At 53.3% G+C, this 20,717-nt stretch overlaps 3 protein-coding genes across 6 annotated transcripts; 2 read left to right on the top strand and 1 right to left on the bottom strand.

Moving 5' to 3' along the window:
• Positions 1 to 595: 595 nt before the first annotated feature.
• On the top strand, positions 596 to 5,718 carry LIN37 (lin-37 DREAM MuvB core complex component). 2 transcript variants are annotated; one of them, XM_059383523.1, is made up of 9 exons: positions 596 to 821; positions 3,579 to 3,654; positions 3,841 to 3,891; positions 4,195 to 4,224; positions 4,310 to 4,395; positions 4,481 to 4,659; positions 5,195 to 5,335; positions 5,423 to 5,496; positions 5,582 to 5,718. In XM_059383523.1, the coding sequence occupies exons 1-9, from the start codon at positions 788 to 790 to the stop codon at positions 5,661 to 5,663; spliced, it is 753 nt and encodes a 250-aa protein (XP_059239506.1). In that variant the 5' UTR covers positions 596 to 787; the 3' UTR covers positions 5,664 to 5,718. The 2 variants fall into 2 exon arrangements, with proteins under 2 accessions (XP_059239506.1, XP_059239507.1); XM_059383524.1 differs by having other exon boundaries at positions 599 to 821; positions 4,481 to 4,647.
• Positions 5,719 to 5,776: 58 nt separating this feature from the next.
• Positions 5,777 to 8,533, bottom strand: HSPB6 (heat shock protein family B (small) member 6). Its single transcript, XM_059383525.1, has 3 exons — positions 8,056 to 8,533; positions 6,953 to 7,075; positions 5,777 to 6,840 (listed from the first exon to the last, which is right to left on the bottom strand). Exons 1-3 carry the CDS (start codon positions 8,251 to 8,253, stop codon positions 6,670 to 6,672), a joined length of 492 nt encoding a protein of 163 aa, XP_059239508.1. The 5' UTR covers positions 8,254 to 8,533; the 3' UTR covers positions 5,777 to 6,669.
• Positions 8,534 to 9,537: 1,004 nt separating this feature from the next.
• On the top strand, positions 9,538 to 17,734 carry PROSER3 (proline and serine rich 3). Of its 3 annotated transcripts, none has more exons than XM_059383522.1 (11): positions 9,538 to 10,018; positions 10,320 to 10,416; positions 10,740 to 10,942; positions 11,791 to 11,918; positions 12,026 to 12,132; positions 13,045 to 13,127; positions 13,221 to 13,360; positions 15,957 to 16,144; positions 16,316 to 17,261; positions 17,350 to 17,431; positions 17,541 to 17,734. In XM_059383522.1, exons 1-11 carry the CDS (start codon positions 9,975 to 9,977, stop codon positions 17,665 to 17,667), a joined length of 2,145 nt encoding a protein of 714 aa, XP_059239505.1. In that variant the 5' UTR covers positions 9,538 to 9,974; the 3' UTR covers positions 17,668 to 17,734. The 3 variants fall into 3 exon arrangements, with proteins under 3 accessions (XP_059239505.1, XP_059239503.1, XP_059239504.1); XM_059383520.1 differs by having other exon boundaries at positions 12,023 to 12,132; XM_059383521.1 differs by lacking the exons at positions 17,350 to 17,431; positions 17,541 to 17,734 and having other exon boundaries at positions 12,023 to 12,132; positions 15,957 to 16,097; positions 16,316 to 16,806.
• The last annotated feature ends 2,983 nt before the right edge of the window (positions 17,735 to 20,717 follow it).

Here is a 20,717-nt window from a genome sequence, read left to right as displayed (position 1 = left end):
CTCATTACACTTCATTTAATATGTTTTACTTGTTTCTTGTAATCTCACATCCTCTAAAATATAAGCTCAATTACGGGAAAAGTTTTTGTCTGTTTTGTTCAGTGCTGTGTTCCCAGTACCTAGAAGAGTGCCTGGCACTCTAACAAATACTTGCTAAATAAATGAGGTGCCTGAAGAGAGATTAACAGATAGATGGCACCTAGAGAGTGCTCAGTAAGACTGAAAGCGGCCTAACTCCAGAATTCTCTTCCTCAGGGACAAAAAGGACTCCCACGGTTAAATAAACCCAGTCAATAGCTGAATTCGTGCTCTTCAAAGCTTCTAACACTACAAGTTCCGAGAGGCCTCGCGAAGCCCTGGTCCTACATCACCCATAGTGCCTCGCGCGGCGCAGGCGCCGTTACTCTGGCTGCGTGTTTGGGAGCTGGAACTACACCTCCCAAGAAGCGCTCCGGGATGCCGTTGGTTTGCTTCCGGAAACGGGGCCTCAGAAAGGTGGGACTTAGACCTGGGAGCCGATGGCTGCAGCTGTCAATTGGTCAGGGATGAGATCGACGGTTGCACTGACAAATGGAAATAAGCAGTTGCCGAAGGGGCCCGCCCACAGAAGGGAAACTAGAGGAGGTGACGGCTGCAGTGGCGGTCGCCGCCGGACACTGCTCAGCGCCGAGGATTGGCCGCACACAAAGCTTATCTGACTTCTTCCCGTCTGCCTTCAGCCTTGATTTGTGAACCTGGGCTCTTCTGGGCTCCTCTGACCCAGTTAGCCACACCTCAAACCCAAACCATGTTCCCGGTGAAGGTGAAAGTGGAGAAATCAGGTGAGGACTCCGAGGTAGGGGGCTTTTAGGGGAGCAACGACCGATCGGGGTATGAGAGCTCCGAAAGACAGGATTATCGCCATAAGACGGACCACTCAACTTTTTCCTGCCACCCATCTGACTATCGCTGTCAGGCATGGGACGATTTTTGCCATCTTCATACCCTTCCGGTTTGTACTCAAGGTAGCATTTGAGGTTGAATGGTGGTGGCTCAGACTCTTCGGTGCGGTGAGACATGGGGACCCCGAGCCGTGTAACTCTGAAAAGGACTCGTCTTGGCTCTGCCTCAATTTCCCTATATCCAGCAGTGGTCATTAACAGCAAAGGTCAAGCATTGTGCTCAGAGCCTGAAGTACAGGGAAGCTTTTAATCTTGGCTGTTACTGTATCCCAATAATCCTAGGAAGTAGGAAATGTGGTGGATGGGGAAACCGAAGCTGAGAGAGAGGAAGTCATTTTGAGTTGGGTCCGAGTTGATGGGAAACCAGGACTGGCATGTTGAGGGCTAGTGGCACAGAATCCAGACCCCTCCTCCACCCACCCACCCCCCAAAAAGAGTAAAATGATGTGTAGGGTGTTAAATGGTATAATTGGTAATAAAAACGAAACAGGAGAAGGTAAGATCTGACAAGATGAGGAAGAGAGCCATGAGGGTAGGTGAGGGACCAGCAAATCAGATCAGGATACAGCTCTGAAGAGGCCCTGAAGTGGAAAACGGATTTGGCCCGTGCGAGGACAAGTATGGAGGCCAGTGTGGCTGGAGCAGAGGGAGTGAGGTAGGGAGCATGAGGGGATGACAGCAGAGAGCGAGAGGGAAGGGAACAGATCTTGTGGCCCCAAGTTAGGACTTTGGCTTTTGCTTAGAGGGGAATTGGGGAGCCAAGGGAGGGTTCAGAACTGAGGAGCAAGTTAATAAAAATGCCCCCCAAATGAAAAAAAAAAAAAACAACTGTGGGTGAAAGAGTAAAGGCCTGGCCACAAATAATGGTTGGGGCAGGCGTAGGCACAGAGGCCTGTGAACACTGGGTGGAAGAGCTCAGTCCCGGGGCTCTGGAGAGCTGTAGAGTGTTCTAAGCAGGAGAGGATCAGGTTTGGTTTGGTTTTCCAAAGAGTCCTCTAGCTATGTTGTGGAGGATAGATCAGAGGACGAGATTGAGGCTGGGAGCCCAGGAGAAGTAAGGGAGAAGACCCGGGTACGGAGGGGGTATGTGGAGAGACACTCAGGAGGCCGAGTGGACAGGCCCTGGGGTTGGTGGGCTGGGGTAGGGGAGGGTAAGAGGTGTCTGTTATGAGGCCCAGGGAGGGATTGGGGGGCTGTGGGACTACCCCAAAATGGCCCAGGGAAAGGGGTAAAGTTTAGAGAGGCCCCGAAGCTAGTGTGGGACCCAGTAGATGGTAAGGGCCAAGGGGATGTTCAGGGAAAGATATCTAGGAGACCATGGGATCCCAAGGTCTAAGGTTCAGGAGAGAAGCAGGGGCTAGGGAAAGAGATGTGGGTATGATCAATGCCTTGGCTCCTGCCCAGGGCTCTTTGCTAGACTCTGAACTGCCTCTAGCCCTTCACCCCCACCATGTCTCTCCTCAGTGATGTTGGGAATCCCTGTGTCTCCCTGTCCCAGGGCTGGCAAAGCATGTCCCCAAGTGTCCTTCCAGGCTTTGAGCATTGGGACAGAGTGATGCTAGGTACTGGCTGGAAGAAGAGAATAAACACCCCACAAGGGTGAGAGGAGAATATTTATAACATTATCACCTCCTTAAATTCTCTGATGAGGGCAGGCAAACACACAGGTGGACAGAGCCAGGAATGCAGGAAGGTGGGCCCAGATGTCATTTCCTGCCAAAAATGGATATTTTAGGTGCAGTCTCCAAATTATTTTTTTTTAAAGATTTTATTTATTTATTTGACAGAGATCACAGGTAGGCAGAGAGGCAGCTGCGGGGTGGAGGGAAGCAGGCTCCCTGCTGAGTAGAGACCCCCCCCCCCCCAAAAGGGGCTCGATCCCAGAACCCTGGGATCATGACCTGAGTGGAAGACAGAGGCTTTAACCCACTGAGCCACCCAGGTGCCCCTAGTCTCCAAATTATTAAGTGTTGTCCATTCAGATTTAGTTCAGATTTAAAATAACATCAAATAAAACAAAAAGTCAGCCAAACAAAATACATCTGGGGGCTAGATTCTGCACCCACTTTGAGTCTCTGCCTTATAACTTCGGCTGTAGAGCCAGATGGCCTGTGTGCAAATCCTCAGCCCTAAAATTGCCTCGCTGTGTGACTTTGAGCAAGTAGCCTAACTTCTCTGTGCCTCAGTTTCATTGTACATAAGACATATCTACCTGCCAGAGTCATTTTGAAAATATAACGGGGTTAACAGATGAGACGTGCTTAGAACCATTCTTGGCACATACGTACAACTTTATTATTATTATTACATGTTGCTCAGAGATTTATATACACCATAGGTTTATTTAAATCTCAGAATAGTCTTTGCAGTTAGGTAGCATTGGGAGGCCTATTTTCAAGATAAAGAAACAGGCTCAGTGAGGTAAGATGACTTGGCTTTGGTCACATGTGAGCATGTGGGACAGCCCTGGGACCCAGGGCTTTTGCTCTTCACATCAGTTGTCTTTGCCCACTGCCCCTTCTCAGCATGCCTGGGCCTGGCTTGAGGCTTGGATATACATGCCCTTCCCCAGCCCAGTTGGCTACCCACCTGCCTTGGACCTGGGCACTGACTCCTGCTCGCTGTCCTCTTCCCCAGAGTTGGAGATGGCCAAGGCCCGGAACCAACTTGATGCTGTTTTGCAGTGTCTGCTGGAGAAGAGCCACATGGACAGGTTGGGATCTGGCCAGGTCATTGGGGGCTCGGGGTCCTGGCACATTGGACCCTCTCTCTGGTCCTGGGTGGATCTGGGTAGGGCCCCACAGGCTGACTTAGGGAGCAGGGAGCCCAATGGAAAAGCCACTCTGTCTTCCCACTCGGCCCTGGGAACTCCGAGCCCACAGTTCTCTCCTGCTACCAGGGAGCGTTTGGAGGAAGAAGCTGGGAAAACCCCCTCGGACACCCACAACAAGTAAGTTTTGTGGATGGGATCTGAATCTGAGAATTTGTGTGAGACAGCTTCCTCCTTTATCCAAGCTTCCTCTACCATACTTGTAACCAGCCCATGTGTACAGAGACCCTGTGGCAGCAGAAGCTTAAGTCCCCTCCTGGTTGCCATCTACAGCCCTGGAGGCTCAAGCGGGATGTAGGCTCTAAGGGGTCGGGGGTGGGGTGTCCACGTGAGCATCTCAGTCTCCCCAGGGCACCCTTTGGGTGGTTTTGAGCAGGGGTTTGTTTGAGGGTCAGCCTGCTGACACCTTGTCTCTCCACACAGGGATTGTTCCATTGCAGCCTCTGGCAAACGGTAAGGTGGCAGGGGCCCCAGCCCACTCACTGGCAGGAGGTCGCCAGCCCCTGCCCTGGTCCTGATGTTCTCCTGCCCCGCACAGGCCATCAGCCCGCTTCCCCCACCAGCGGAGGAAGAAGAGGAGGGAGATGGATGATGGGCTGGCTGAGGGAGGGCCACAGCGATCCAGTGAGTAGGCTATGGCCCTAGAGGGCCGGCTGGGTCGGGGAGCTGTGTGAGGATGGTCACACGCCTTCCCCTCCCACTACCCTAGACACGTATGTGATCAAGCTGTTTGACCGGAGTGTGGACTTGGCTCAGTTCAGCGAGAACACCCCACTCTACCCCATCTGCCGAGCCTGGATGCGCAACAGCCCCTCAGTTCGTGAGCGCGAGCGCTCCCCCAGCTCCCCACTTCGCCCGCTGCCTGAGGACGAGGAGGTTGGACATGCGGTGGGCCCCCTCTGGGCAGCCAATGGGGAGATGGTGAAGGATGTCCTCTCCCAAAGCTAGTGGGATAGGCAGGCACAGGTCTCTGTGTTTGCTGGATCCGATGCAGCACACAGATGTGAACCGTTTGGCTGAGAGTGTGGATGGAACTCCTTAAAGCAGACAGATACAACCACCTGGCCTGCCAGAGGGAGGGGACAGGGCTTCCTGAGGCAGGTAGATGTGACCTCCAACATTAGAGGTTCCCAAAAGCTGGGGGGCTTGACAGGGGTCCTTACTGCAACCAGGTGTAGCCACCTGCCTAGGGTGGCGGATGAGGGTTACTGGGCTGGGTAGGAGTGATTGGGGGTCCCTGGGCTGGATAGAATAGAATCAGGGATCCCCGAAGCGACATTTCTTTGGCATGGCTCCTAAGACGGGTCCCCAGTGAGACCTTTGTGTCTGCTGTCACTGGGAAGGGCAGGAGGAGGGAAGTGCGTACTGCTGGCCCTCTTCTCTAACTCTCTTGGGCCTGGCGTGGGTTCCCTTGTGTCCCCAGAGTTCGGAGGTCACCAACAGCAAGAGTCGTGATGTGTACAAGCTGCCCCCACCCACAGCCCCCGGGCCGCCTGGAGATGCCTGCAGGTCCCGAATTCCATCCCCCCTGCAGCCTGAGACCCAGGGCACCCCTGATGATGAGGTGGGTACGCAGGCTGGCCCAGGGCTCTGGGGCACTGGTACAGGGCTTGGGCATGGCCAACCCAGCCTGGCCTCCCTGTCCATGCAGCCCTCTGAGCCTGAGCCCTCACCATCCACACTCATCTACCGCAACATGCAGCGCTGGAAACGCATCCGCCAGAGGTGAGCGTTCCTGAACCTGCTTGCACCCCCATGGCTTCTGTCCCAGCTGCTAAGTCCTCCCTCTGCCTCTCTACCCCCACCACAGGTGGAAGGAGGCATCTCATCGGAACCAGCTTCGGTACTCAGAAAGCATGAAGATCCTCCGGGAGATGTATGAGCGACAGTGATGTTTCCCTGCTCTTCACACATCCCCCCAATAAACATCCCCTCCCCAGACCTTCACACCAACCTCCGCTCTCTCCAGCCCGCATTTCCCGGCCCAGACATAAAGCAGTTGGCGTAGCTGTAGCACGTTTATTGAGGGGAATGGTTAAGGGTGACAGGAAATTCAAGGAGGGAGAAGGATTGTGGGATACCAAAGCAAAAGTGGCTGCCTGGTTGGATCTTGGAAAATGGGGGGGTGGGGCATGTGAAAGGTGGATTACGTGTGCTGTGTGGCTGATTTGGGAATTAAGACAGAATGACTGGGTGGAGGGGGTGGTTCTGGTTAGAGTTGGGAATGGGGCTTAGGGTATCTGTGCAGTCTGAGGTTGAGGGTCCTGCTGGGCCTGAAATAGGTGTCCAAGGGTGAGGTGGGGGTCAGAAAAGGGGTTTAAGAGTCTGGGGGGGGCGCTGGCTGGGGGTTTAAGTCACAAGATGGGTGGGGAGAGTAGATTGTCCAGTTGGAATGAGGGGAAGGATCCAGAATCTCAAGGCCCAGGCCTTGGATGGTCTGGATATTCAAGGGGTGGAGGGGGATTATGCTTGACTGGCCTGGGGTGGGGGCAGGGCTAGCCACACCATAATCCAGTGTTGGAGAGGGAAGAGGATTAAAATGCTGCGATGTGGCGATGTTTTAATAGATGAGTCAGAAGGAAGCAGAGGAGGGAGTTCTGAGAGGGTTTACATGCCAAGAAAGTGGGGCCAGGAGACTACAGGCTGTAGGTTGTACCCCAGGGCAGGGAATCTAGGGAGATGTCAGGAGTTTGAAAACTGGAGGGGGTGTGAGAATGGGAGTGTCGGTGGAATGATCTACGTTACCAGGGCAGGGTCTATGTGGGGAAGGGTCAGGGTCAGGGTAGGATCCCAGACTGGGTGGGTGGTTTTGGCGCGCTTGGGACATCTGGCTGGGCGGAGTCAGGTCGGCTTTAAAAGAGGGGGCCTGAGGCGGCTCCCGGGATTCAGGCATGACGCCTACTTGGCAGCAGCCTGCGGCTGCGGCAGTGGGGCCTGGGGCGTTGTGGGTGCGGCCTGGATGGACAGGACGCCCTCAGGGGACAGCGCGGACGTCACGGCGGCAGGGTCAACGCCAGCCGGCAATTTGTAGCGGCGGTGGAATTCACGCGCGATGTATCCATGCTCATCCTGGAGAGAGAGGGGACTTGAGTGGCCCCGCCCCTTCCCCATGGATGCCCCGCCCCTCCGGCCTGCGGGTCCCGCCTACGCATTCTGGCCCCACCCCTGCCAGCGGGCTCACCGGGCGCTCCTCGTGGCGCGCATGCACCTCCACGTGGTCGCCAACCACCTTGACGGCGATTTCCTCCGGGGAGAAGTGCTTCACATCCAGCAGCACTGAGAAATGCCCAGGCTCCGTCGGGACCTAAGCACAGCCCGATCGTCATCACTGGGGCGAGGCCCCCAGGAGCCAACAGAGCCCTTCCCCCATTGGTTCTGGGGCTGCCCCTGTCGCAGGCCTCCGGAACTGGGCAGTCCCCTTTCCCACTTGTAGCCCCAGAGGATCTCTTCACCCAGAATAACTGCTATCATCCGTCCCCCTGTAATCACTGAGATTCTCTCATCCAGAGAGATGAGGCCCTCTTCCCCTGCAAGGTCAGGGACCTCCGCTCTCACAGGGTGAGGCCTGCGCCCTCCCCCAGTGTCAGAGTGTCCTTTGGACACAGAATCCCCAGCCCCCTAATACCTCAGAACTCCTGATGCCCTCACTGCACACCAATGCCCCCCCACCAGAAATTGCCAAGATGCCTCTTCCCCCAGCTTCCAGTGTCGTCTTTTTACCCTCCCACTGGAGTCACGGGGCCACTTACGCCCTCCACAGTTACAGTACTCTCCCCCCAACTTCTCAGAGTAGCCAGCCACCCTCTTTCTCAAGTCACAGGACCCTTCCTCCCCCTCTGTCTCTCCAGGAGACATAGGGTCACCACGTACAGTCTCCAAATTCTTCCCCGAGAAATGACAAAACATTCCCTCCCCTCAGGAGCCCCTGGGAACCCCCATGCCCTTCAGAGTAACTGAGCGCCCCCTCTTCCCCAGATTTCCCGGGTCATCAGCCCCCTTCAGAGTCACTAAAGATCGCCTCCGAGTGACGGCCCCACCCTATCCGTGACTCAGTCATTCCAGCCCCTCAGAGCTGAGACCCTCCTCAGATGACCAGGGGCCTCCCACCCGCCTTAGTAATCCGGCCTGTGAGATTCCATACTCAGGAATTCTGGAAGCCCCTCGAGTGGCCGGACTCTCCACCCGGCTCAAAGTCGGGGGACATTCCTCACCGCCCCTTCGGGATGACCGGGGGCCCCAAGCCTTGCAAGTGGTCGAGTTACCGCCCTCCCCCAGGCCTGGCACCTGGGCGGTAGGCAGCGCCACGCTGGGTGCGCGCAGGTAGTAGGGGGCCAGTGAGGCGGGGCAGAGCGCAGCCAGCTCGGCCTCCAGCAGCCCCTCGCCGAAGCGCTGGTCGAAGAGGCGCCCAGGCGCCGAAAGCCCGGGCAACGGGGCCGAAGCGCGGCGCAGCCAAGACGGCTGCACAGGCACGGGGATCTCCATCCTGCTTCGCCGCCGCCGCCGCCGCCCCTAGGCTCCGCAGTGCCTCTGCGTGCGCCGCAGCAGCTCTTATAGTACGCCTTGTGTCCGCCCCTCGGCGGGCCGCCCGGGGACATTGGGACCGCTGCCAGCCCCGGCCATTAATAGAGCCTTATTTAGAAAGCCCAACAATGACTTGGCCATTTATTAAGCGCCTGCTGGATGCCAGAGAGGTGATCCCCCGCTTTCCCAAAGGGGAAACTAAGGCTGAGGAGGCGTAGCCTTGACGGCGCAGCATTTGGGACCCAGGGCCCGAAAACCCCACCGCAGAGTTCGCAGTCCCTTTAATTCACTCCCGCCCTGCAGGCAGCCCTGGGGATGACGCAGACGGCGGTCTTAAGAGCAGATTCTTGGGTACAGGGAATGTGGTAGCCGGCCAGGCTGTCAGGAGGACACAGAACAGACCCGACTCCCATCTCAGCAGAACGCTGGGCCCAGCCCCCCGGCAAGCCGGGCCTAATTCGGGGCCTCTGACTCAGCCTCGGGTGAGCAGAGTAGCGGGGTCTGCCAGGTGAGCAGCGGCCAGAGGGCGCGGGCACGAACAGTCCAGGCTGGCCCCCCAGGGGCCGCGCGCCGGGCCCGAAATAGCTCGTTTTGATCCCACCACCTCGGCTAGGAGCCCAGGCCTGGCACTTAGCGCAACCAGCTGCTCCTACAGCAAGACGGGAAGTGGTTAATGACTCCGCGGCACCGGTTGGCTGGCGCGACTGATGGAGGGGCGGCAGTTAGGCGACAGACTCCCCGATTGCCCTGTACCCAAGAAACGGTGGTTACTTTGGAGTCCAGACAAGCTTTCGGCAGCAAAAGTAGGAGTGGCTATAAGGCAGGGCTGGAAAGAGAGAGTACTTTATGACCCCTCCTAACCGCGAGCTCACCCTCGGATCCTTCCCATTGGCTCACAGGCTTGTCAATTACTGCTACGCGCTACGGTTCTCCAATCAAACACGCTCTCTCAGTCAGTCCGAAGGTACGGCCAGTTGTGCGACATCTCCCTTTGGCCGCTTCCCAGTTACTTTTGTTTTCTCCTCCATCATTGGTCGCCCTGAAGGCCGCTCTCTTCCCGCGCGGGCACTCCGGGAGAGGGACGGGCCTGGCCAGGCATTGCTTAGCAACAAAGATGCACGCAGGCTCAGCCCAGTGAGAGAGCGGAGCTGGCGGAAGCGCCCAGGTAGCTGCTGGATGGACCGCGGGTGAGGCCGATCCTTCTCCCGGGGACCCCAGGAGGCCTGGAGAGGACCTAGGGTGAGATGAACACAGCGTCGGGTCCGATTTGCTAAGGTCCGGAGTCTCTATTTTTAAAACCGCACTGGAACTACGACTCCCAAGATGCTCCACATCCGCCGGCAGCGCCAGCTTTGGACTTCACCATCTCGGGGTCCCATTGCGTCTTACGTTCCGCTTTCCAAGTGGCTCCAAGGGCTTTTCGTTTTCTTCCACGGGTGTCCAGTGTCATCTTGGGAGTTAAATTTCTGAATTTTAAAACTGCCCCAGATTCCTGTGGGTGTTGGTTTTTAACTTTATTGCTTAGACGGAGCCCAGTTGCTGTTGGGGATTGTAGTCCTTTTACCATTTACACCTTAGTGTACCCAGGACTTTATGGGAAATGTACAGTGTAAGGGGTTAGCCGTGGTTCTCAACCCGAGCTCCACGTCGAAATCACCTGGGACGGTGCCAAAGAGATACAGATGACTAGCCCACTTCCAGATATTATGATTCTTTTCGGCTTGGGGTAAGGACCATGTATCTGTATTTTTAAAAGGCTCCTTTATTGGATTCAGGCTTAAGAACCACCAGTTGGCAGTTCTTGGTTTTCTGAGACTGCCCCCAAGGGCTGGTGGGTAATCGAGCCTCTAGTATCATTATCTTGAATGTGCAGCGCTGCTTCATGGGAATTATAGTTCATCTCTTCCTGGAATCTATGGGAGTGGTAATCTGGTTCTCCCCTCCTCTTCCCAACCCTGAAACCTGACTCCAGCCCACAACCCCCCAACAGGAAGGCTCTGCCTGCCAAACTCACTCTCCTCTTGCAGTCTGCCAGTTTTCTCCATCCAAGACAACCCCCTTGAGGATACTGCCCTGGATCAAAGCCACTATTGGCCATCCGGAAGCCAGACTTGGCACCCCAAGGTGAGGACACTCCATAGAGAGTGCTGTGTGTGAGCCCAGTGGTGAGGGAGTGACAACCAGAGGCAAGGAGGACATGTGAAGAGAGACAGGGGTGAGAGATTAAGAGACAGTCCCTCCTCCCCTCCCCATGGCTCTGCCCTCACCCAGTCTTCTGTCATCTGGATCCCTTGTTGTAGCCCCCAGTCACTCTAAGTTGTAACCATTGTGGGATATGTTTCCTCCCCTCTCGACTCGACTAAGACAAACTTCACGTGTGCCTTCATTCCCCTACAGGGATGACCCGTCCACCCTCACTTTCTTCTCTCCTTACCTCCCTATCTTAGACCCTGACCCTATCCAGGTCCCAGAGGTCCAGGCCCGCAGAAGCTCCGAAGGCTCTGGCCACAGGTCCCAGCTCCTCTGAACTGTTTGAAGAGTCCTGGCCATCCAGCTCAGAAAGCCCTTCCCCGCCCAGCACCACTGAAGGACAGATGGGAACCTCTCCGTCACCCACCCTGATCGACAGCAGGGAGTCCGTGGTGGCCAAGTAAGTCCCAGCAGCCCTGGGGGAGAGAAGGGTTTGGATCAGGAGGGGGTAGGCATCCCATAATAATCACCATAGCAAGAGTTGTTTATGCAACACTTTTAGGACCACACTTTATGTGTGCTGTTAAGAGCTCTGGAGGTAGGTTGCCTGGGTTCAAATCCCAGCTCTACCACTTACCCTCTGTATGATCTGGGCCTCAGTTTCTTCATCTGTAAATTGGGGGTATTAACAGCATATATCCCCTAGGGCTGTTTTAAGCTTTCAATGTGTTACTGTCTATAAAGTATCTAGTATCTATAAAGTATGCTATCACATAGTGAGCCCTTGGATTTGTAGCATCTAAGTTCAGCTGCTCTACCAAACAGCCCCAAATTACTTGTGTCTTAATCAAGAGAGCATTTATTTCTCCTTCACGCAACAGTCCAGGCAGAAGCAACGAAGGCCAACATGGCATCCCCTGGCTCAGGTGTCAGGGACACGGTTTGCTTCATGTCTTGTTGCCTCCCATCACTAAGCTTTTGCCCTTTCCTTTATGGACCAGAATGGCTCCCAACCACATCCACTCTCCAGAATCACATCTCCTCATCTCAAAACCCTGCTGGTCAAGAACTTAGTTATGGGGCCATAAAACTATAGGGGCCTCTGAGAAATGCATCTGCAGAAGAGTGGCTATGGGCCTAGTATTATACAGGCTTATATAATACTGCATTACTCTGTAAGAGAAAACAGATGTTGAGGGACAAGCACTAGGTACTGCCAAAGTATCTGATAAACTTCGCTATTGTTATTATTATTATTATTATTTGGCTCTCCTCCTTCACCCGCCTCCCATTCTCTGATGCTCACAGGTACATAAACCGGTTCCGTCAGGCTCAGCCCACAAGCCGAGAGGAGCGCCAGCCTGCAGGCCCAACCCCAGCTGACTTTTGGTGGCTCCGGCCTGAATCTCCAGACACCAGCAGTCAACTTGCTGCAGGTACCAGCTTCAGTCCTGTCCACTGCCGGCCTAAAACCTTTCCTGATCAATGCCCCCAGCAGACATTTCCCATGCCTCCCTAAAAATCAACTGGGGCTTCTCAGCAGGAGCCAATGAACCAGAAGGAAGACCCAGCACAGCAGTCCCAATTCTTGCCAAGTTGGCCAGTGCATCTCAGGCAAAGGCTGTGCCCCCCCTTGAGGAAATGAAGCAGGTGATATATATTCTCATCTACTTTCTTCCCTGTGTACCTGAACTGATACCACCAGCCCTAGGATAGAATTACAGAGTCAATCCCCAATTCAAGGAAGCTTAAAGAAAAAAGGAGGATTTGTTGGCTCATGCAATCAAGAAATCTAAATGTATATGCTTTCAGGCATGGCTGGATCCAGGTGTTTGAATGGTTTTAGGAGGAACTTGACTCTCTTGACTCTCTGTTCCTCTTTCTTGGGCTCAGTCTCAGGCAGGCTTTCCCCTTGAAGTAGTGAACATGGCCCCAGTGACTCTTGGCTTCTAGCTTACATAATCACTTTAGTGGAAAGAGGAGCATTTTCCAGTAGTTCCATCCAGAGCCCCAGAGCTTACTCTCGTTCATTCATTCTTTTTTTTTTTTTTTTTTTTTTTTGCTATTCATTTATCTTTGAGCCAGTTGCTGTGGAACCAGAAGACAGACTATTGTGATTAGCCAGGCCTGGTCAGGAAGGTGGGGTCAGCCCTTCTCCCACAATAATGACTAGAAGGAGGGGTGTGAATCCCCAGAGGAAAACTGGGTCCCCCTTCCCTGGGGAGGAGGAGTGGATTCCTTAGATGGCTTACCAGCATGTGAGCCTATCAGCTGTAACACAGACCTGTACTCCAGGTCTTGTGTCCAAAGTCTGTTTCCCAGCACCCTTTAAGATGGAGCTAGCCTTGGGCGCCTGGGTGGCTCAGTGGGTTAGGCCACTGCCTTTGGCTTGGGTCGTGGTCTCGGGGTCCTGGGATCGAGCCCCGCGTCGGGCTCTCTGCTCGGCGGGGAGCCTGCTTCCCTTCCTCTCTCTCTGCCTGCCTCTCTGCCTACTTGTGATCTCTCTGTCAAATAAATAAATAAATAAGATGGAGCTAGCCTCTAATCCCTCCTCCCTTGCAGAGCCTCAACACATGGAACTCATCCCTGCTGGACCTGGAGACACTGAGCCTACAGAGCAGAGCTGCCAGGCTGCTCAGACGCAGGTAGGTGCCTTTCCTGCCCGCCCCCCGCCAGCTCCAGGACCCTCGCACCGCCTCTGAGACCTCTTTTGCCTTGCTTGTGCTTTCTCCCTACAGCAAGGCATCCATCTCTGCCTCCTCACTAAGCCCTAGCGATACCAGCAGCTCCTCATTCCCAGTCAGCTCTGATGGCCTCTCTCCCTTCTCCGTGACCTTCACCCCTGACTTCAGCAAGGGCTCTGACCCCAAGGCACATGGTAAGTTCTGAGGCAAGGATCGAGAAGAGACTGGATGTGAATCCCAGCTCTGACATCTATCCACTCTGGGCCTCTCTGTTTCTCCAAGTTTTAAATCAGCAATAAATGAGTTGAGGGTACAGGGAGCTCTTGCCACAGTCCTCACAGCACCAGTTGTTAACATGGCAGGTTCTCTCTCTGCCTCCTGTTTGCAATTCTGAACACAAATTTCCAAAATCTGAAGGCCTTTTCCTCATTTGGCCCCGTACCTGCTTGGACAGCAAAATCTGACCGAAAGAATATAAAGGCTGTTTATCATCTCTCTGTATCTCATTGAGGGTGAATAGACATACTTTTTGCTATGACTGTGTTACCTTGAACCACAGGAAACTTGTCCTTGTTAGTAAGAGATGGTTGAGTATGGATAATTTCATATTGTTCAACCAAATACTAATGTGTCTAGGGTACCGAGCCAGCCCTCTGCTGGTGCTGGACGTATGATGTGATTTCGCTGAAGCAGGCAAATTGTTGAACTCCTAATTCCAGCCACCTGAAGTCTTCAGATTTCAGAGATGGGATTATGGACCTGGATTACTGTTACTCCATGGCCAGGTCCTGGGACGCAGTGGTGCACAGGACAGATCCTGTCCGTGTCTTATGGGGTTCGAGTGAATGGGGACAGGCAGGCACAGAAAACAGGTGCACCTGCGTGGTATGTGATCCTGGCAGAGCTCTCGCTTGTCTGATTCTTTGCTTCTTTTCAGCTTTACCTCACCTTTCATTCTCCTCTCCTTCCTAAACCTCAGTGTTCTCATCTGCAAAATGAGGATAAAGCTAGTATCTACTCCATGAGTTGTCCTTTAAATTTACTCATCCTTTCGTCTAAAAAGCATTGAATATCTATTGTGGATGAGGCCCTGGCAGGGGACTTGGGGATTCCACAGTGAAACAGCTGTGTGTGGTCCCACCTTCATGGTCCTCATAGGACATGTGGGCCAGAAAGTAACCACGTAACCCCACAAACATATGTGAAATGTAAGCAGAAATGAGGGCCCTGTAAGAGAGGATGGTGATGCTGGGAAGTCAGAGAAGGCCTTCTTGGAAGAGGTGCTAAGTGGAGACCTGAACAACAAAGGTGGGGACAACACCCCTACAGCATATACAGAGGACCTCAGGTGGAAGGGAGCACGGTGCAGATAATGGACTAGAAAAGGGGGGGGTGGTGTTTGAGAGTAGTATGGGGTCAGATTACATTGGGCCATGGAAGCATGGGAGGCATTTGGTCATTATCTGAGTACTGGGGAGCCATGGGAGGGTTCTGAGCAGAGAGGGATTCAATCTTTCTTGGGTTATTAACAGACTCCCTCTGGCTACTGTCACCCCCCCCCCCCCCACCCCACTGCCCCACCGTGAGAGATGCTGGTAGTTTCTCTTGGGCCAGAGCCTAAGGAACAGAGTAGAGGGAAGGGGCCAGCTTTGGAAGTAGAATCACAGGAAACAGAAGGGAGTGGGAGAGAGAAACATCCAGGATGACACCCTCTTCTCTATGCAGCATCAGATGGTGGGGCTTCATAGAGACAAGAGCCCTACTGATCTTGACGGATGAAGTTAGGCTCTGGGTGCTGAGAATGATGTCCATTTGCCCCACTGAACTGAGGACAGGCTATGTCCCTCCCCTTGGTCACTGCTGTATCCCTGGACCCTGCAGTTCAATATAATAAATAGTTCCTTTGGCATTTATGCCCAGATACTGATGGCACCAGCCTTGTTCTTGACACTGCAGATGTAGTGATAGTCAGATAGACGAAAATCACTGCCCTTGGGTAGCTGGCATTGCAAAGGGAGAGAGAAGAAAGCAAAGAAGTACCACACTGAATATGTTAGAAGGCAGAAAGAGCTAAGAAGGAACCTGGAACAGGAAAGAGGATATGGGCTGGCAGTTGTTGCAGTTTTAAATAGACTGGCCAGGGAAGGCCCCACTAAGAAGGTGATCTGAATAAAGATCTGAGTAAAGATCTGAAGCATGGGAGGGATGGAACCGTGTGCATCCAGGAGGGAACAGCACTCCAAGCAGTGGGAAGCACAAACGCAAAAGCTTGCTTTTTACCAAGACAGGGGAGGTTTCCATTCCAGGAGGGCCCTGACCTGACTCAGATGTTCCCAGGCTCCCTCTGGCTGCGGTGGGTGTGGAGGGGTGTGGGGGGTTAGACAGGACAGATTGAGAGGACAGAAGTAGACCAGAGAAGATCCTGCTGTGGGGCTGGCCCCAGGAAATGGCAGTCAAGAGGGGGAGAAGTGGGTAGATTCTGGAGAATCTGTCTTGTTCACTGCTGTGAACACCATGTCCAGAACAGTGCCTGGCATATAGGAAGAACTCAATAAATATTTGCTGATGAATAAAGAACTGAATGACGACAGGTTAAGAAGCCCATGAGTGCTCTTGCCTCTGACTCTGCCCCTTTTCTCGCTTCCTGCTTGGGAGAGGAGCTGGGACATTATCTGGAGAACCTGTCTGAATACCTTTCTGGTACAGTCAGAGGGGGTATGCACGCTGTCCTTGGTTTGCTCATCACATCAGCCTGTGACCTTACCCTTCCTCCTTCTACTTACCCCACAGCAACACCAGTACCTGCCTCCATCCCTGCGCCAGCCCAGGTCTCCTCCCAGGCACCCCTGCGTCCAGAGGATGACATTCTATACCAGTGGCGGCAGCGGCGGAAGCTTGAACGGGCTCGGGCTCAGGCTCGAGGAGGACAGGGTGATGGAACCTGGGTACTACCCCAGACTCCTGCCCTCACCACTCCAGTGAGAGCGGGGGTGGGGGTAGGGGTGAGGGTTGGGGAATGAGGTTGGGAGCTTGAGGGGGCTGGAGGGAGGGATGCTAAGGGAAGTTGGAGGAAGGGGAAGCCAGAAGGGAACTGAAGAACCCTCTGCCCTTTTCCTCCCTCTCCCGTCCCTGCCCGCATTTGTCTACAGGCCCATTCTGCCCCTGCAGAGACTCTCGGCTCCCTGGGAACCCAGCCTCCCTGCGTCCCACATTGGGCCAGTGTGGCCCGACCTGGGCCCCTGGAGGCCTTCTATATGGAGAGACCTCCTATTCCCCCAGGGTTCTCTCCACACATCTTTTGGGGTCCCAGCCCCCATGGGTTCTTCTGGGCCCCGCAGTCTGGTCCCTGGGTATCTCTCGGGGCCATTCCTCCCGCACCGTCAACCCCTGTGGCTCTGGCTGCCACATCCCTGCCCCCCGCCTCCACCTCGGCACCCGCAGCCTCCACCCTCCCGCCCCCAACCGCCCCCCAGGACCCGCCCACTCCTGCTCCAAGCTGCCCGGCCCAGCCGGAGAGGCAGGGCCCCAAGCCTCGGAGTAGCAGAGCCCCGCGCCAGGAGTCGGCTGGGGCAGTCGTGGCAGCTGACAAGGAGCCTGGTCCCCAGCTCAGAGGCGCCCTGGGCCAAGTAGTATCAGCTCGACTCTTCCCCGATGGCCTGGAGGACACGCCCCCTCACCTTGAGAGCCCACCTCTACCCGAGGGTGAATCTCTGAAAGTCAAAGCCACACAGCCCCAAACCAAGATTGCGCCACCTCGCTCAGAGGTCACGCCCCCTCTCTCTGGATCAGAATTTCCCAAGGCACAGACTCCACCAAGTCGGTCTAAAGCCGAGTCTCCGAAAGCCAAGGCCACGCTCCCCCTAGCGGTGTGGGAGCCTAGGGAAGACAAAGACACTCCCTTGGCTGAAGCTAGGTATCAGGCGCCCAAGGTCCGGCCCACTCCAGCTAAGGAGGCGTTCCCTGGCGCCAGGGCCCCGCCCCCTTCCTTCAAGGCAGGGTCTCTCGAGGCGGTGGCTGCTCCCTCCTCTGCTGCTGGCCACGCCCCCTCAGAAGATCTGCTCTGCCAGGCTGCCAGACTTCTAGAGGAGGCGGAAGGTGAGCTGATGGGCGTGGCTGCGCGGATCTGGATGGCAGTCCAGCACCTTACGAGTCAACAGCCTGGCGCTCGCCCTTTTTCCCCTAGACTCTGACGGCAGCGAGTTCCAGGACGACCCGGTACTTCAGTTGCTAAGAGTTCAGAGGGCCGAGCTGAGACGCCAGAAAAGGTGACCGTCGCCGGGATATACAACACCCCGTTCCCAGAGCCATCCACCACCCCAGACTCCAATCCTGAGCACATAACCTGAGCCTCTACTATCCTGGCCTTTTTTGCAGGAAAGTGGACGCCCAACTATGCCTCTTACTGGAGCACACTGAAGACCCAGGGACTTGGTCTCCTCCAACCAGGTCGCCCCCCCAGGTCCCCAGGAAGGCGTCTGCAGAGGGAAGGAGTTTCTCTTGAGACCAGACAATATTGAATTGTACAAATTATGTTTTTCCCAATACAATATATTATTTTTTTCACGTTACTGATTGTCTCTGAGAAAGTTGTTCAGGAAAGGCTGAGGGTTATGCTAATTTAGAGAAATAGCTCCCTCCCGCCCCAATCCACCCTCTGCCCCACCCCCACTGTAGTTCCCAACCGACCGTTGGCACAAAATCTCTTCCCGTTTCCCCTCTGAGGAATCCTCTCTGAGGTCCGGAGAGGGGGAGCGGTTCCAGGCCAGATTTCAGGCAAGACTGAGACTCACCTTAGTTGACTCTCAGCTCAGAAGCGGATCCTCCTGACTCAGCTGAAACCAAAGGGCTGTGTTCTGGGCTAATGAAGCTAATGGGGTCATCAGAGTGCTGGACAATGGTCAGCCCTCAGTCGGCAGCCTGCTTGAGCCCACAGCAGCATTCGGCGTGCTCATCCCTCCCTCTTTGAAACACTTCTTCCCCTCTTCCCAGTGCCCCACCATTCTCCTCACCTCTCTGGTCACACCTTGTCATTGCCCCAGCCTGTCACTTGAGGATATCCCAGGTCCCTGGCCTTAACTGTATGTATTCATTCCCAGGTGCTCTCATCTAGCTTCACCTGTCTGGACATCACCTGTCTGGACTTTTGAAAAACCTGTTGTTTTGTCTGTAAATTCTTTGACACACTTCCCATTAAGAAGTAGAGTCAGTGTCCATTCTCCCTGAAACTAGGTAGAACTCTGGGGACTGCCTCAACAAATAGAATACAGAGGAAATGACCCTGCTTTAAGTTTCTAAACCAGATTAGAAAAGGTGATACAATTTCCACCTGGTGGCCCAGCATCCCCTCTCTTTTGTGTGCTTTGGAGCCCTGGGCTGCCATGTAAAAAGTGCAGTTGCCCTACTGAGTAGGGATTTTGGTTACACGGGTGTATGCACTTGTCAAGATTCAGTGAAAATTCTGAATTTTATTGTAGGTAGAGTTGATCTCAAAATAAAAACAAATATTGAACTCTAGTTAAAGATATGCATGCTGAAGTGTTTAGGGGATAGTATACCAATATCTGTTATTTATTCTGAAATATATCCAAAAAATAGACTACTGGAATAGAATGAATAGAGTAATAGGTGACCGGGATATAAAATAGATACAGTAAAATGTCAGTGGTAGGATCTAAGTGGTGGGTATATGGGTGTCTACTGTGAAATTCTTCAACTTTGCTATATGTTAGAAACTTTTCGTAATAAAATATTGGGAGAATTTATGACTAGGGTTATTTTGATATCTGTATTTATTAAAAAGGGACGATATAATGGGTTTCTGTTAAAAGTAGCTTCTGAGGGCTCCTGGGTGGCTCAGTCAGTTAAGCGTTTATTTGACTTTGGCTCAGGTCATGATCCCGGAATCCTGGGATCAAGTCCCGTGTCAGGTTCCCCACTAAACAGGGAGGCTGCTTCTCCCTCTGCCTTTATCCCTGCTGATGCTCCTCTCTCAAATAAAGAAATAAATCTTTTTTAAAAAGTAGCTGTGTATATCATAGACATGGTATATATTTGTTTTCAACCTTTTTGAACAAACCATACATTTAAATGACATTTTTTAAAAAAGGAAATTGCTGTTTAGATATAAAGAGAAATAAAAGATGTTTATAGTAGCAGAACTTGATCTAGTTGGGGGTGACTGGAGCCTAGAAGAATTTCTGAGGAAGTTACAACTTAAGCTGAGACAGGTAGGAATTAACTCATTGACAAAAGGCCATCCTAATTACTATTGCTGGATTATAAATCATCCCCAAAATTTAGTGGCATAAAACAATCATTTTATTGTTCATGGATTCTGTGAATCAGAAATTCAGACAGGGCACAGTTGGGGACAGCTTATTTCTACTCCATGATGTCTAGGGGTTCAGCTAGAAAGACGCAAAGGTGACTTGACAGCCAGGGACAGAATTTCTGGAGCTTCTCCACTTACAAGTCCTGCACCAGGGCTCAGATGACTCCAAGGCTGTGCTCAGATGGAACTGTAGACTCTAGTGCTTACACATGGTCTCTCCACAGGGCTTGGGCTTCCTCAAAGCATGGCTTCCTGGCCATAGGTGCACTTCTCACATGATGCCACAAAGCTCTAGAGCTAGTCGTTCCAGCAGACAAAAAGGAAGATGCATTGCTTTTTTGCAACTTAGCCTCAGATATAGCATAATGTCAATTCCACTATTCTCTGTTGGTTGAAGTTGTCAGTCTTGCTCAGATTCAAGGGGTAGAGGACACAGACTCCAGCTTTTCATGAAATCCGTGTCAAGGAATTTGCAGTCATTTTAAAGACTGCAGGCAACGGGAACATCATGTAAGAAATCCCTGCAATGGGAGTGAAGTCTGCAAGTTCAATAAGCTGAAATAAGTAACTCTAAATTGAGCCCTCCTCAGCATTCCCTTAATTCCCCAATCCTGGCTTAATTTTTTATCCTTAGAATTTATCACCTTCTGATTTGCTATATTTTTGAATATTTTGTTCATTGTTTTCTCCAACCAGCTTCTGAGCCCCATGTGAGCAGGATATATTTTCCCTTGTTTTGGTTACTGATGTAGCCACAAAGTAAGTAACTAGAGTTTTTGAAAGAGTGAATAAATCAAAGCGGTGCTCTCTGAGGTGAGGGCCCCTGTTGAGAACACGACCAGGGGAAAAGTTCTCTCGGAAAGGGCGTTGTTAATAGCCTTTTTGGGGCCTGGCTCAAGTCAGAGGCAAAACGATTGGGACTGGCTTTATGGGAGGTGTGGTCTTGTTTCTGGCATTGCGGGCTAAACCAGTTCCTAGGAAAAAGGAGTCAAAGCTGGAGGCCGGCCTGCAAGAAGCAGTAGAGCAGGAGGCAAGGGCAAATATCCAGTGGGCAGGGCAAGGCCGAGTCTCAGAGTGCCTAGGATAACGTCCCAGGCAGGGTATCTGAGTCTGTGAAAACCGTCCATGGGCAAATGCCCTCAGTATTCTGTGGGCGGTGTCAGGGTCAGGACTGACAAGCTGGAGCTACAGGATTGAGACGTTGAAAAGCTGCCTGGGGA

Source organism: Mustela nigripes, chromosome 17 (genome assembly GCF_022355385.1).
Source record: "Mustela nigripes isolate SB6536 chromosome 17, MUSNIG.SB6536, whole genome shotgun sequence".
Taxonomy (NCBI): Eukaryota; Metazoa; Chordata; class Mammalia; order Carnivora; family Mustelidae; genus Mustela; species Mustela nigripes.
This window is presented reverse-complemented; position numbering and strand designations above follow the sequence as displayed.